At 38.4% G+C, this 16,269-nt stretch overlaps 1 protein-coding gene across 1 annotated transcript; it reads left to right on the forward strand.

Annotated features, from left to right (window-relative positions):
• Nucleotides 1–847: 847 nt before the first annotated feature.
• Nucleotides 848–3,980, forward strand: LOC110002373 (interferon-inducible GTPase 5-like). The gene is made up of 3 exons (XM_029282179.2): nt 848–983; nt 1,630–2,203; nt 2,474–3,980. The coding sequence occupies exons 2-3, from the start codon at nt 1,645–1,647 to the stop codon at nt 3,106–3,108; spliced, it is 1,194 nt and encodes a 397-aa protein (XP_029138012.2). The 5' UTR covers nt 848–983; nt 1,630–1,644; the 3' UTR covers nt 3,109–3,980.
• Nucleotides 3,981–16,269: the final 12,289 nt, after the last annotated feature.

The following is a 16,269-nucleotide window of genomic DNA, read 5'->3' on the forward strand; positions in this document are numbered from 1 at the left end:
CTTTATTAAAGTGAAAATTACACACGTACATCCTGAATTTGAACACACAACACACAAACTCTCTCGTATCTGCTGGGAATAAAACCAAAATGTGAGATTAGAGCTGCACAATGTATCACAGCCTGTTAGAAGCTGAGGACAACCAGACAAACCTGAACACACACAAATACAGACACACACACATGAACAAAGCTACAGAAAAACTACTACATAAACATAATTACAACACACACACACACACACACTAAAACATTCAAACCTAGGTGAGAAACAGCTCACTAAACGTTCCCACACTTTGAGAAGTAGCCTACTGTCATGAGTTGGTGTGGTGAGTTTTCTTTTTTTTGCGCGGTGTCATTAAAACGTTTCACCTTAGTGAGCACGTATTATAACTTTTGCAGACACAAAAAAACAGCCAGTTGACCGCTGCTGCAATCATCAGTCACAGAAACTTCTGCATGCAACACCTCAGAGACGAGGACGTCTCACCACAATCTTATGTGTTTGTTCCCTTTCCCATGGAGTGATTTCCTGTCCTCTCAATAAACCTAAGAAAAGAATCTAAGAAGTACGAAATCAAAGTGAAAGCTTTTGCCATGAAAAATAACATTTGTAAATTAGTAAAAACCTAAAACACATTTTTTTTCAAAGCTGCTGAAACATCCCCATGCTTCTGATATTATTCACCATTATTAGTGCTGTTGAAAGCTGAAGATATCACACAATAAGGGCTCCCAAAAAAACACTAGTTTTTGAACAGATAAAGCAGAAGGCATGAGAGCATGCAGCTTCTACTGTTCCTGTAAATCAGCATGTTTCTTAAAAGTCAGCTGCTTTAAAAATAACTAATGGGTGGTCCTGAAATAACAGAAGGACTTTTGATTGGTTGCTGACCAAGACTGATAAACTTTTCTCCTGTTTCTATGCTTCTTTGCGTCTGCATTTCTTAAAGATAACAACTCGTACAGTGATCTTTTGATCTGGTGAGTATAGCATAAAATATGTGTTTAGTTAGTAATTATTTTCAATCTGCGTGTCTATGTCTGCTTTGCTGTTTGTTGTTATGCATCTTTATCTGCAGCAAATGTCAGTTTGTATGTCTATTTTACTGCGTTGGTTTATCACCTGTGTTATTTCTTCAAAGCCTAACCCAGAACAAGGACTGCAAATTAGCCATGTCTACAAGTCCTAGATACATTACATCTGTTGCACTTTAATTAGATTTAACAATGCTTACATGTAATGTCCCTGACAAATAAACAGATTAATCAATAAACACAGCACTTTGCTCATTGTGAGATGTATTTGGTGTGAGCTGGGGACAAACATTCATATTTGAAGATCATTTGTGTGTTTGATGTTATATTCATTAACAGATTGTAAAGTCTTTTTGGTCAGTGCTGTACTTAGCAGTGTGATAACAGTTGTCTTAAATCAACTCCAGCCTGCAGGGAAGATCAAGAGAAAAGCTAGAAAAGCGAGAAAAGCTTCATGTGTTGCTGTACTTGACATACTAAGTGTTTTCTTCCATCATACTTTCTTTGTGCATGATGTTTATTATTGTAGTCTTACATTCACTTTTATTTGTCAGAGGATTATAGTGACTTTATAACATCTCTTTTATTACAGTTTTCAAGAAGCACCATGGGGAATCTTTCTGGCAGTAAACACATACATACAGAAATTAAAGAAGCTCTGGATAGAAATGATCAAGACTTAGCTCGTGCAAAGATCCAGGAGTATTTGGATAAGGAGCAAAATGTTCCTCTAAATATTGCTGTCACAGGAGAGTCTGGCTCTGGTAAATCCACCTTTGTTAATGCCATTAGAGGTATAGACAACAAGGATGAGAAAGCTGCTCCTACTGGTTGTGTAGAAACCACCATGGAGGTCACACCGTACCTCCATCCAAACTATCCCAATGTGATATTCTGGGATCTTCCTGGTATCGGCACCAACAATTATCCTGCTGCTGAGTACCTGAAGAAGGTTGAATTTAAAAAGTTTGACTTCTTCATCATCATCTCAGCTGATCGCTTCAAAGAAAATGATGTGAAGCTGGCTAAGGAGATTCAAAAGATGAAGAAGAAGTTCTACTTTGTTCGCTCAAAGATTGATGATAACATACGTAATGAGAAAATAAGTCAGAGAGAGTTCAATGAAGAAAGGACCCTGACACAAATCAGGGACAACTGCATCCAGGGTAGGTGATATATCCTTTAAAAGATAATTAAATAATAAACTGATTTACCTCAGTGCTTAGAATGTTCTTTTGACATTAATGCTGTCATTAACTTTGAGTATTATTTTATCTCTATCTATATTTACTGTATATATATAAACATCCCACAAAAAGTAAGATACATTTGTTTGGTAGATTATTTCTTTGTTGTAACAATTCTTCTTGGCAATAAATCTAATTTGCTGATCTAAGAAAGAACTGTCCCTTAATAACTTATTTTTCCTGACACAGGTCTTCAGGATCAAGGCCTCCAGTCTCCTCAGGTCTTCTTGGTGTCCAGCTTTCACCTGACACTGTATGATTTCCCTCTGTTAGTGGAGACCCTGAAGAAAGAACTTCCTGAACTCAAGAAGGAAGCCTTTCTGCTTGCCATGCCCAATATCAGTGTGGACATGATCAAAGAAAAGAAAAAGGCTTTCCAAGCAAAGGTCAAATACTTTGCTACTCTATCTGCAGCTGTAGCAGCTGTGCCAGTTCCGGGGCTTTCTATGGCTGTTGATATAGCCTTGCTGGTCAGTGTCGTCACAATATATGTTTTCGGGTTTGGTCTTGACATCCCATCACTGAAGAGAATGGCAAACTACTCAGGTGTTCCTTATGAGGAATTGAAGAAAGTCATCAAGTCAACTCTGATAGCAGTAAAAGTAACTCCTGAACTTTTAATGAGGTTGTTGGCTCAATTCAGCAGTTTAGCTGTATTACTGGCAGCAGAGGAGGGGACCAGATTCATTCCACTACTTGGAATCCCAGCAGCAGTGGGCCTCTCTTTTACCTTTACCTACAGAAGTCTTAACATGATCCTCGACATGCTCGCTGACGATGCAGAGAAAGTATTTACTAGGGTCCACTTGAACACCACAGGGTGATATTGTTAAAGAAATAGCATTCAGTACTTATTTGTCCTGTCAAAACAATGTGTACATTTTGATTTACTCATTGAAATCACATTGAAAATAAGATGTTAAAAAGAGAAAAAACAAATTAAATTAGTTTGTAAATGAAAACATTAATGTGAAGAACTGACTACAGTGAAAATGTAGAAGTTAGAAATAACCAGCTAGAAAAAGAGAAATGCAGACTGAGTAAGTCTAGCTGCAGCACAATGCTTCTCACATTATTGATCTATGTGATTCATCTCATCCTTAAATGTTGTTTATATGAATCAACTTTTGACTTTTAGCTGCACATTTTAGAGAATGTGCTTCATGTTTTTTCATTTTCTTCTGACGTCCAATCCCATTTAAAACAGTTTGTTTTTAAATGTCTGTATTACTGAATAACTTTTAGCATTAGATCACATTGAAAGATGCCCATTGATCGTCTTCATAGTGATAATGTTATTTTTGTATAAAGGTTTATAATGCATGGAGCTTAACTATTATTTTGTACAGCTCTGCTGTTTTTAAGTGCTGTATACTAAACTGATTTATAATCCAGCTGCACATATCAGTAATCTGTTCAAATCAGGAAACATCAAAATGTTTATAACATGTTTAAACTCATGTTCTTGAGTCTTTAAATAAAATCATTAAAACAAGCTTAATTTAGTTATTTTGAATTGTTAAGAACTTTGATTTAAAAAAATGTTTATATTAAAGATTATTTAATAGATTTGATATGAAATATGTAGTTTTTAAACCATAATACCCTCTGTTCCTCTGTCTTCACTCTCTTTAGCACTTAATGGGATGAGTGTTCACTTCCATTCAGTGGTCATAGTAATGAGTTACACACCACCTAATTCATCAAGTTATAATACATGCATTCAATTTTAATAACCAACTTGTGTGTGTTTTGAGGGGAAAAAAATAAAGATATGGCTTTACCTTGAGAAAATAAAAATCTTCCTGGTTCTTCTGAATTAATGATGTAGATATCTCATTCATTTAGAAAAAAACTTTAGTTTTTCCGAATTAAAGGCAGGGTTGGTAATTTTGGATTAAGAGTGCTATAATGTCCCCCAACAACACATGAAAGCATTGATTAAAATCAGCTGTGGTGGGGCGCTGATTTAGCTCGGTTGGTAGAGCAGGAGTCCCACGTACTGAGGTCACAAAGTCCTCAAAGCCTGTTTGACTCCTGACCATTACCATTTGTTGAACGTCACTCCCTTCTCTATCCTGTATTTCCAATCTCTTCTCAGCTTTCCCTGTCCAATAAAGACAAAAAGGCTGAAAAATAATCTTAAAAAGAAAAAACAAATCAGCAATGGGTTGCACCAGCTCTGCATAAATCCAAGCATAGGTTAGTTCCCACTGCAGATTACATCCCTCAGAAATGATTGTGAAGTGTTTTAAAGCCTTGTGCTGTAGTTGATGATTTGACCACTAGATGTCACCGTTGTTTCTTTACACCAGCTGTACATTAAGAATGTAGTTTTTAGTTATAACCTGATCATCCTGCCTTGTCATATTTTGCAGAACTTTTTTGTTGCTCTTTGTCCATTAACAGAAGTTACTCTCAGCTGTTTGTCTGTTTTAAAGACAACAAGGCTTGAGAGACAAACACACTGCATTAAGATAAAAGCTTTCCACTGACTGCTCACATGAAGTTAAAACTTCATCTCTGAAACAATATTTTGGTCAGTTTAGATGTGACAATATATTTGTTACAATGAACCTTACATCCCTGTGGGGCAGACAAACACTGACATGACTGAAGCTGCAAATCAACAGTTTCAACGTTAGTTGAGTGTGGAGTGTACATCCAGCTTAAAGGCAGAGTCAGGAGGTTTTTCTGGAAAAACTAGAATATACACTTGTACAAAATAATGTCACTCAATCACTTCTGGGCCTTCATCCACGTGTGGTGGAGACTGTAGTGTCTGTAGGGAAGATTTTGATGTTTTGGTTGACTCATGATGTTTCTGGGTAGGTCGCTGGTGTGTTATCTCCAGCCAATGACAGCTCAGGTGAGTTTAGGAGTGGACACGATTCAGCAATTTGGACGTGATTCAAATCATAAAAGGGGATAAAGCTTGTTCCAAAATGATGGTGAGCATTGGGTTAGCTTTTACCCACGGAGTTGGCCTGCTTTCTGTTGGACAGGCAGGTGCCAACAAACACCGGTAGTTAGCTTGCGCTAGCGTGCGGTAGCTTACAGTGTAAGTACAAGCAGTAACTGTACACACACTACATCCTGCAGTGAGTGTGCACTTCTGAGGACGATGAGCCCCAAAAGGAGAGGGCTCTGTTTAAATCTTTTGTTTACAAGCTGCAGCCAAATATGCTCCCTGAGCCTTAAGCAGACTTTTTATGAAGCCCTCTGAACCTCCAGCTCACCAGACACACAACATTTACGGTGCTCCTACAAAATCTGTGGAAAAATAAAAGGAAAAAATCAAAATATTTGCTGCTTAACAAAGTTACTACCTGAGACACCCTTGTGTCTTTCAACAGGAGTAACTTTAAAAGGTATTGTATGCAACATTTTAAACATTATAGCAGATATCAATTATATTGTTTCTAAAAAAAATAGCGTTGAGTAATGATTTAAAAAAAAAAAAATGAAATCAAACTCCCTCTGGACTTGTTGCTTTTGGTTCTGTGTTCATACTGGACAGTGCTTCCTTCAGCTTGTTCATGTCTCTCAGAGGCTCCAACATGTTTCTTTTACATGAACATCTCTTTGTCCAATGGTATCACCTTTAATAAAAACATTTAAAAAATCAAAGTGGTTCTTAACAAGTCAAAATAATTAACTTAAAGGGGCTTTAAAAGGTAACTTTTTACATGAATAAATCGTTTTTTGTATAAAAATAAAAAAAATATAAAATCGTATACATTTTTTAACCGGGTTGTATTTTCTGTGAAAGCTCCAGGAAGTGACATTTTATGCACATTCTCAATGTCCTCCTCACTCCGCTTACAGAGATCAACAGTACAAACTCATCACACACTTCCGGTCTTCACCTCCACAGCCAGAGGCCGACTTCCACACACTTCTATCCACCCTAAGAGCTTTCAAAGGCGGACAAACTCATCACACACTCCTGCTCTCAGCCAGTGCGTGCAGAGACTGTCGTTTGTAGGATGGAGACTGAATACAGACACACAGACTCCTTCACAGACTTTCACATGTGTATGACCACTTACCTCCTCTGTAATATAAATATCCAGTTTTTCACGGCCGATGATGATGATGATGATGATGATGATGCTTGTTTGTGTACTACAAGCACGTATGAGGAGCACGCGAGGGAGAGCGAGCAACAGGTTACCGGTGCAGTTCACCTACCGGCCATGAGGTATCTCTGCAAACGCAGTATTTTTGAAAGTTACATATAGACCCTTTAAGCTTGTTTTAATGATTTTATTTAAAGACTCAAGAACATCAGTTTAAACATGTCATAAACATTTTGATATCAACACTCATGTTTCCTGATTTGAACAGATTACTGATATGTGCAGCTGGATTATAAATCAGTTTAGTATACAGCACTGAAAAACAGCAGAGCTGTACAAAATAATAGTTAAGCTCCATGCATTATAAACCTTTATACAAAAATAACATTATCACTATGAAGACGATCAATATCAACCAATCAATCAAACTTTATTTGTTCAGCACTTTTCATACAACAAATGTATCACAAAATGCTTTGCATCAACATTTAATCAAACAGCAACAACATCACTCCCTCCCCCAACCCTATCCCACAATCTAAGGTAAAAGTAACTAGATAATAACAGGTACTGAGGAAACGCTATCATTTATTCTAAATAAGGAAACACAGGAGGTTCAAAATGTAATAAAACTAGATGAAATAAGATTCAGTTAAGGCAGTTAGACATGTTTCAATGTGATTTAATGCTAAAAGTTATTCAGTAATACAGACATTTAAAAACAAACTGTTTAAAATGGGATTGGATGTAAGAAGAAAATAAAAAAACTTGAAGCACATTCTCTAAAATGTGCAGCTAAAAGTCAAAAGTTGATTCATATAAACAACATTTAAGGATGAGATGAATCACATAGATCAATAATGTGAGAAGCATTGTGCTGCAGCTAGACTTACTCAGTCTGCATTTCTCTTTTTCTAGCTGGTGAAGCAGCACTAATAATGGTGAATAATATCAGAAGCATGGGGATGTTTCAGCAGCTCTGAAAAAAAATGTGTTTTAGGTTTTTACTAATTTACAAGTTATGTTGTTTTTCATGGCAAAAGCTTTCACTTTGATTTCGTACTTAGATTCTCTCCTCAGGTTTATTGAGAGGACAGGAAATCACTCCATGGGAAAAGGAACAAGCACATAAGATTGTGGTGAGACGTCCTCGTCTCTGAGGTGTTGCATGCAGAAGTTTCTGTGACTGATGATTGCATCAGCGGTCAACTGGCTTTTTTTGTGTCTACAAAAGTTATAATACGTGCTCACTAAGGTGAAACGTTTTAATGACACCGTGCAAAAAAAGGAAAACTCACCACACCAACTCATGACAGTAGGCTACTTCTCAAAGTGTGGGAACGTTTAGTGAGCTGTTTCTCACCTAGGTTTGAATGTTTTAGTGTGTGTGCGTGTGTGTGTGTGTGTGTGTGTGTGTTAGGGCTGCTAACACCAACGATTATTTTAATAATCGATTAATCGGATAAAAAAATAACATTTTGAATTTCCATGCGTTTATTCAAAAGTTCATTGACAGTGCAAACAAAAGTGCAAAAACAACAGGTTACTGCTTGGACGTCTAAATGAGCTTTGTGAAATGGGTCCTTGAGGGAAGAGTGTAGCCAGGGTTCAAGGTGGGGATCATTGTAGTGAAGTTACAGCTTCATTTTCAACCATCGTCAGAGGCCTCATGTCAGCGACGAGCATGTTGAGGATGCTATCTGTCAAGACGGATGCTTGCTGTGGTGTACATGATGTTTTCTGCAATGACAAAGACAATTTACATCTAATCAATATGCCTTGTTGTTTTAGTTATGAATTATTGTTATGTAAAGGCAAGTAACCCAAAGACCACTTGCAGAGACAACACACGTTTTTATAATTTATTTACACACACACAGGTACCCTAAAAACTACTTATTTACACAAATTTAATTTAGTGTCTAAATGCACTTGCATACAGTGCAGTGTATTAACTCTCACCTATTACAGAAAATTAACACTGGAAGCTTAATCATTAAATTATTAAATCATTGTAGTAAGTACATTCGTTTTTAATTGTTTATTTATTTACAGCAAGCCATTATTCCTGGACCAGTAGGAATCTATCGGGGTACTTACGCATCCAGGAGAAGCAACGCCAGCTCAGAGTCGTGTTCGAGCCCCTTCGTTAAGCACAGAGCCCTCCATCGTGGAAAAGCCATCCCAGCTCAGAGTCGAGTTCAAGCCACTTCGTTGAGTGTAGGGCCCTCCATCGTGGAAAAGCCATCCCAGCTCAGAGTCGTGTTCGAGCCCCTTCGTTGAGCGTAGGGCCCTCCATCGTGGAAAAGCCATCCCAGCTCAGAGTCGTGTTCGAGCCCCTTCGTTGAGCGTAGGGCCCTCCATCGTGGAAAAGCCATCCCAGCTCAGAGTCGAGTTCAAGCCACTTCGTTGAGTGTAGGGCTCTCCATCGTGGAAAAGCCATCCCAGCTCAGAGTCGAGTTCAAGCCACTTCGTTGAGTGTAGGGCCCTCCATCGTGGAAAAGCCATCCCAGCTCAGAGTCGAGTTCGAGCCCCTTCGTTGAGTGTAGGGCTCTCCATCGTGGAAAAGCCAGCCCAATGTTGATTCTAGTTCTACTCCGGTCTTTGTCTGCTGCTGTTCTAGCAAAAGACCGTTATTTTTTAGGTGGGGGACCAGCCGGTGGAAGGTTTTCTGTCGTACGCTTCGCACTGGAGTCCACCATTTGTAACACTTCTTCCCTCGGTGTAGGGGTGGTCTGCGGCTGCGCTTTTATACACAAGGGGCAGGCCTAAAGGAGGGGGCGGCTGGGCCGGCTAGATAAACATTGCTTCTATATCAACAAAGCCAGTGGGACTGGAGTTTCTCACTCATTGGAAACAGTCATGACTTAGAGAGTTAGTTGTGATGTCACTGCCAGCCTGTTATTTGTGTCCTAGAACACACAAACGTCTAGAAACACATAGCTAACACAGCGACAGAGACAAACAGGAGCGAAACAAACCTCATCCCAGTTCAAAGTCTATTATTTTGTCAGGTGCGATTGAGTTTTATAGAATAACAAACACAATGGAGAAAGGAATTTCTCTCTATCGAAAAGAAGAGAGCCATGATTTTGGCATCTCTGGTGATAAAAAGATGTGAGATTAAGAAGTTTCACAAAGCTATAGAAGCAAAGGAGCAGGATGTGTCACAGCTTGAGCAGCGGCTTGATCGTATTAAAAAAGGTCACAGGGAGTCACTCAACAGAGCTGAGGAAAGACTTGCAAAAGCCAACTTGGACTTTGATAGAGCGCACAATTCAAAAGAGGATTTAAACGCGATAAGTGAGGACTTACATGACAAAATAGCAAACATTAACAATGAATTGGAACAGACTGAAGAAATCATGCGTAAATATGATAAGTACAAAAAAATTGTAATCGATTTCTTGCCTCAGTCCAAGGCTATGTGCAGCCTTGGTGGGGAGATGCCTGGACAGTCCATGGCCAAAAAAAAAAAATTCTGAACTGGATGGTGACAGCTCGGAACTTGAGCAGAAATGAAAGAAAATGCTATCTGATCCCAAGCAGATTGTGGATCAGAGCCAGCAGCTGGTCAAGCTACACCTAGTCCTGTGTCAGAGCGTCACCAGAAACAACGAAATGCTGAAGGAGTTTCGTCTGCAAACAGAGAAAACTGTAAATGCATTTAATGTGGAAGAAGAGAAGCTAAACTCTGAGCTAAATGAAGTAAAGGATCAAATCAAGAGATACAAAGAAAGAGGTGCCCAACTCAAACGCAAGGTTCAGCTCCATGATTCAATACCTAAAGATGACCAGGATCTCTTGCTGGAAGCTCTGGGTTTGAGGGTGACTGATGTGTATCGCACCATAGTAGATACTCGGTTTAACACTCTCGACACTTTGGAGAAAATGACCAGTATAGAGCGCCGTATGTTTAGACTGTTTGATCAGCTTGACAAAATTCCTGAATAAGTCTTGGCAGAAATGAGAAAGAAGCATTATATAGAGAACATGAGGAGACCTCACAAGTGCTTTTACCCCAGCTTCCATCCCTCTTGCCAGGGCATTAGTGGCCATTGCCAGACCAGACTGACCAGCTGTCTGGTGTGCGCGAAAATGGCCCGAGTGTCGCGCCTCAGCGCTCGTGCCACAGAGGACACCTCCTGCTTGTCTGAATGACTTAATCAGAAAATGGTCAAAAAGAAAAAGTTGATAAAGGAATTTTGGGATTCTATTTGGATTTAAAGGAGGGCTCTGAATAGACACGACTCAAGACTCAATCTTCCAACACCCCTTGCCACCAGCAGTCTTACCGTGAGATGTGTTCAATTGAGCTCCGTCGGCTGGTCCCGCGTTTCAGTCTCTGGCAAGCGGTTCTTTTCAGGCCCAGAGAGGTCCACAGGCCAGATTAGATGCCTTAACAACTTGGTCGGAGTATGCAGCTGGGATGGAGATTGTACGTCGATTCAGCTGTCGTCTCAGAAGCTCCAAGAGGATCCAACAGGAAAAATATTAAAGAGCCTTTTGATACGTCGATTTCCAATTCAGATTAACCGGATGGCCATCTTGATGAATCCAAATTAAGGAATTGGCGTTCAAAATTGAAGAGCAAAGACTTCGGAGAAGAAAGTTCAAAAACCTTGCTTGAGCCAGAAAGAATTGATGTTTCCAAAAATTTGCGTGAAAAAGAAAGTTCGGCAGAGACTCGTCTCTACGGCACAAACTTAAAAGAAGTGATTCGGACCGAAGTCAGAAGAGAAGAGAGCAAAAGCTGAAGCTCTAAACTTCAAGAAACCAAAACTAAGAAGAACCCAAGATCTCAGCTGAGTGTGAACTCTTATCACCTGGATGGGAGGAGGGGGGGTCTGCAGGCAAAGAGGGGTGCCGCCCACGGGTGACTCCCATTCTGACCGGAGGACAATTGTTTAAACTAAACCGAGTTTACTCAATAAGATTAAGAATAAGAATCTAAACATATATACGTCACCATACATTCATTTCATTATTTCTATCAGATCCACGTTGATGTAGGTTCACGTCATATATTTAGACAAACATTTCTATCAGATTCATGTTGAGATGAAAATCACACCATCTGGGAACATTCTCAGTCAATCCCAGCCTGTAGGTGAACAAAAACATGTTATACAGTCCACATTCTTAATAAGACATATTAATAAAGTAGGAAAATAAATTGGTGTCTTTAAATAACACCTTCTATAGCTAATATCAAAGAGTATGCTTTATAACACATCTAAATGTATAATTATGAAGGTTACGTATTCATGGATATTCTAACACTAGATGGCAATAGCGCTTCACGTCAAATTCCTATTAAACATAATATAACTCTTATTCCTATTCTGAAGATCAGATTTTGAGTTTAAAAAGATGATTATAATACATTCAATGTGACAATTACAAATATCTAGATGAAGAAAGACATAAATGTTCATTTGATGCAGAATTGAAAGCTGTGGTTTAATTCAGTTCTTCAGAAGTCCTTCAGCAGATGGTCAATTTTACGACTTTGCAGAGACTGGTTTCGGTCACAGTTCATGTCTTTGGGGTCAATTCGTAGATAGCAGAGTGTTCTGTTTCTGCTCGATTGTTTATTCCAGGTGTTGTAAAAGTTCATAACATCCTGTCAGAGAGGGAGACTTAAATCATTGATCAGTTCCTTTGTTCCTTGGTAAAAGTAATGTTAATCCACAGTCCTGAGTCCTGCAGGAAGAGAGTTGTAAACGTGGCTGCTGATAACGGCTACATTACAATAACAGCAACCTGTTGTGCGTAACACTGGGCTCTTGGATTAGCACCTTCCTTTCAAAAAGGTGATAAATACAGACACCGTCACAATCACAGCAGTTTTGTCAGGCTTGGTAAATCACAATGGCCCTCACTTATCAATCTGGTGTAGAAACCAGCGCAGATTTGGGTGTAGAAATCATCGTACGACAGGGTCCACGTGGGACCTATGAAACGTGCGTATCTGGCTGATCACAGCGTACGCAAGACCGGGTGTTGATAAGTGTGGCGGCTGGAAACGATTGTCATTTAAATACCATGCCCCTATTTATTCACGGCTCAGCTGTCCTCGCCCCCAGAGTTTATGGCATGGAGAAACTTAATATGGCAAATAAGAGAAACGAGATATGACCTGAGTGACACCATAACAGAGAAAAGTAAAGAGGAATAACATTATGTTGTTTGGCAGCCTGAAATGTAGGATTAAAGAGCTTCAGAAGAAATTAGCCTGCACGGAAATCTCAACAGCGATGGTGAGGATAACCGAACGCCAGCAGAGTTTTTAATATTTAATGTTGCGTACATAATCTAGGCTATAATATATATTTTTTTAATACTTTTAGTTTAAAAAACCTGGTCAGACCATACGGTCGCTACAATGTAGCCTAGTTTTGCGGGTCTTAAAAGAAGCAGCTCCCGGAGCATCACATGAATAAAGTGTTTGATCAAACGCTGTGCAATGTGCACTTCTCATCCGATTAGCCTTCTTTCCAAACATAAGAATTTAACACTTGCGTAAAAGAAGGTCCTGACTCCGTCTTACAGCCCCCCGGATTTCTTTATTCGTTATTATGTCACATGTAATCTCTGGCCTATGTGCGTCTGCTGTGCGTTATTACGCATGTGGCACATCAGCGTATTTATTATTTAATCCCCGGACATACCGATTAGTCATGATCTAATGTTAATGTTCTGTATTCCTAAATATTTCATATTTCAGAGGCTAAAAGTTGTATTTACTATCCTCTGGAAGTTTTTCTGTCCTTTTAAAGAAGGCTAACTGTTTATAGTTTTTCTGTTTTAATTTGTCTCAGTATTTTCTGCAGTGACATTCCTGTGCGCATGAACATTTAACATGTATTTACTGAAAGCAGCCTCTCTAATCTTAAAAGTAAATCGATTAAACAAACAAAAAATAATCAAATAAAACACACAACTAAAGAAATCACCTGACAGCTTGTGCTGCTCAACATTATTTAAAAAGCAATGTAGCCTACAGAGATCGTTTGAGGTGAAGCGCAATATAAAATACATTTGAGATATCTTATCTAACAGTAAATCTGTGAGCCTCTATCTATCCGTCTTAACAAGTGCTGTTATAGTATGATCTAATTATTCTCCAACACAGACAGATTCGCTGCACCGCAAGTCCACACTGAGTTGAAAATGTACGTACAAGAACTGAGACCTGGTGTGAGATTTGAGCGTACCCTCCGCTCACGTCCAAATTGATATGTGCCGAACTTTGCGTGGAAATGACCGTATACCCATTTTTCTGCCGTACGTACGTTTGATGAGTGAGGGCCAATGCGTGTAATAACTTAAAGGAAGAATTGCTAATTTTTGATCCAGCAGATGTCGCCCTTGAGCACCAGCATGAAACCAAAACAACTTGCGCTGCATTGTTGTGTTAGCATGCTAATGCTAGCGATCTTTATTATGCTCGTATCTTAACACTGCATGTAAAATTACCTGAAATGAGCGTGATCTAAAAATGCTTAAAATAAGCAGTGAGTACAGTATGTTATTCTTCTTTTCTCTAGTCCCTCAATTAAACAACTTTTATACACGAGGGGATTAGCTGGCCGGCCATCCCGTCCATGTAAACACGCTGTAGATACGGATAAGACAGCATCACAGACAGTGGGACTCGGGTGTTACACTCATTGTAGACAGTCATGACTCAGAGTTATTTTCAGAGGATATACTTCGATTTCTGCTATATTTTTGTGTAAAATGCAGCATATTCAGCCTTTAATTTCTTTAAATTTTCTCCTCCCAGTATTTTGCACACTAGGGCAGAAATGCCCCATATTGCATATTCATTAAGGCAAACGTACTAAATGAACAAAGTGTACTGTTTTGCTCATATGAAAGAGATGCACTGCGCACCTATAGTAGATCAGAAAGCACATTTTCTTTTGCGGTGGTATCAAGTTTGCACACATTTTAAGACAAGCAAACCTTTAGCGCATCAGGCCCACTGAGTGCAGTTATTTACAGAGACACAAAGCAGGTATTTTAGAGACAAACACACGCACACTCCTCTGTTCCTATTTTTCTGTTTCAACCATTCAGGCTTACAAAAAAAATGTATTCAACATAATTAAAGGCTGCTCTAAGTTTGCTATAAAAAAAAGAAGAGAAACACTGAAGCCTCTATTCTTAGCAATTTGCACTTTCTGTATGTCGGTTATGTGTTGTAAGATCATTTGTTTCATCAAAGTCATTTGAGGAACAGATTAGTGATGATATTTAAATTGAGTGGCAGACGTGACTGGAATATAACTGAAGCAGTAGTATCCCTCTGTTAGGGGAGACCCTGAACCAAGAACTTCCTGAACTACAGAAGGAAGTCTTTTTGCTTGCATTGCCCAATATCAGTCAAGTCTTTGATTTTTTTCTTACATCCAATCCCATTTAGAACATTTTTTTAAATGTCTGTATTACTGAATAACTTTTAGCATTAAATCACATTGAAACATGCCTATTGATCGTTTTCATAGTGATAATGTTATTTTTGTATAAAGGTTTATAATATATACTATATATATATAGTTAATATAGCTTAACTATTATTTTTGTACAGCTCTGCTGTTTTTCAGTGCTGTATACTAAACTGATTTATAATCCAGCTGCACATATCAGTAATCTGTTCTAATCATAGACTGTAAAAATCAGGAAACATGAGTGTTGATATCAAAATGTTTATAACAAGTTTAAACTGATGTTCTTGAGTCTTTAAATAAAATCATTAAAACAAGCTTAGTTTATTTTTTTGACTTGAAGAACAACTTACTTTTTCTTAAATGCTAATATTAAAGATTATTTTCTGAAGCTTTGTAATAATGATATATTTTATATTAAATAAGTAGTTTTAAAACTATAAAACCCTCTGTTCCTTGTAACTGTCTACACTCTCTTTAGCACTTATTGTGATGAGCGTTCACTGCCATCTATTGGTCATAGTACTGATTTAAACACCACTTTATTCATATGAAATTTATAATACAGATATTCAATTTTAATCATTAACGCGAGCGCACATGTGTGTGTGTGTGTGTTTTGAGGGAGAAAAACAAAGATATGGCTTTCACTTGAGAAAATATAAATCTTCCCTGTTCGTCTGAATTAACGACTTAGATATCTCATTAATTGAGAGGGAAAAAAAACTGCCCCGTTTTTAATAACTAACTAGAGGCTTAACTAATTTATTCAGAAAAACACAAGATTTTTTATTTTCACTAGTTATTGCAATAAGCTTCTGTAAAAGAGGATTCATCTTTTCAAATTAAACTTAAGTAAGCAATAAACCTTAACGATCATTCTTACTTATTTGTAATTTATTTATTTATTTCAGGAGATAGACGCCTATCATTTGAAACTTTGAGAGAAGATGTCCAATAGATGGTGCACTTTAACAAAGCTGTCCCTTCATTGCAGAAGTCTCTCTTCCCCCATGTTGTGGGGGGTGGAATGACATGTGGAAAAGGAGCTTTATGTCAGAATTGATCCCGGACCGCCCACTTAAAGAACTACAACCTCCATAAGGAAGCTTGCACACTAACCACTATGCTACCAGTGACCCTGAATTATTTTTTTCTAATAGAACCAGCTGGTGTTGTCAAAATGTTTCAACAGTTAACACTTGAAACATACACAGGGTGAAAATATACTGGTAGTACGGGTATGCAGTATAAAACAGTTTGTTCCTTCATTCAGCTGCATAGAGCAATGAATATCAACCAACACAGTCACTCAACACACAAAGAAATCAGGAAATCAAGTGCCAGGAGTTCTTGAGAACACCTGCTTCATGATGAGGTAACACCACTGAGACAACATGAGCCAGATCCCTCATCTCCTCTGAAAAAATCAATCAATCTTTATTTG

This window comes from Labrus bergylta, chromosome 18 (genome assembly GCF_963930695.1).
Source record: "Labrus bergylta chromosome 18, fLabBer1.1, whole genome shotgun sequence".
Taxonomy (NCBI): domain Eukaryota; kingdom Metazoa; phylum Chordata; class Actinopteri; order Labriformes; family Labridae; genus Labrus; species Labrus bergylta.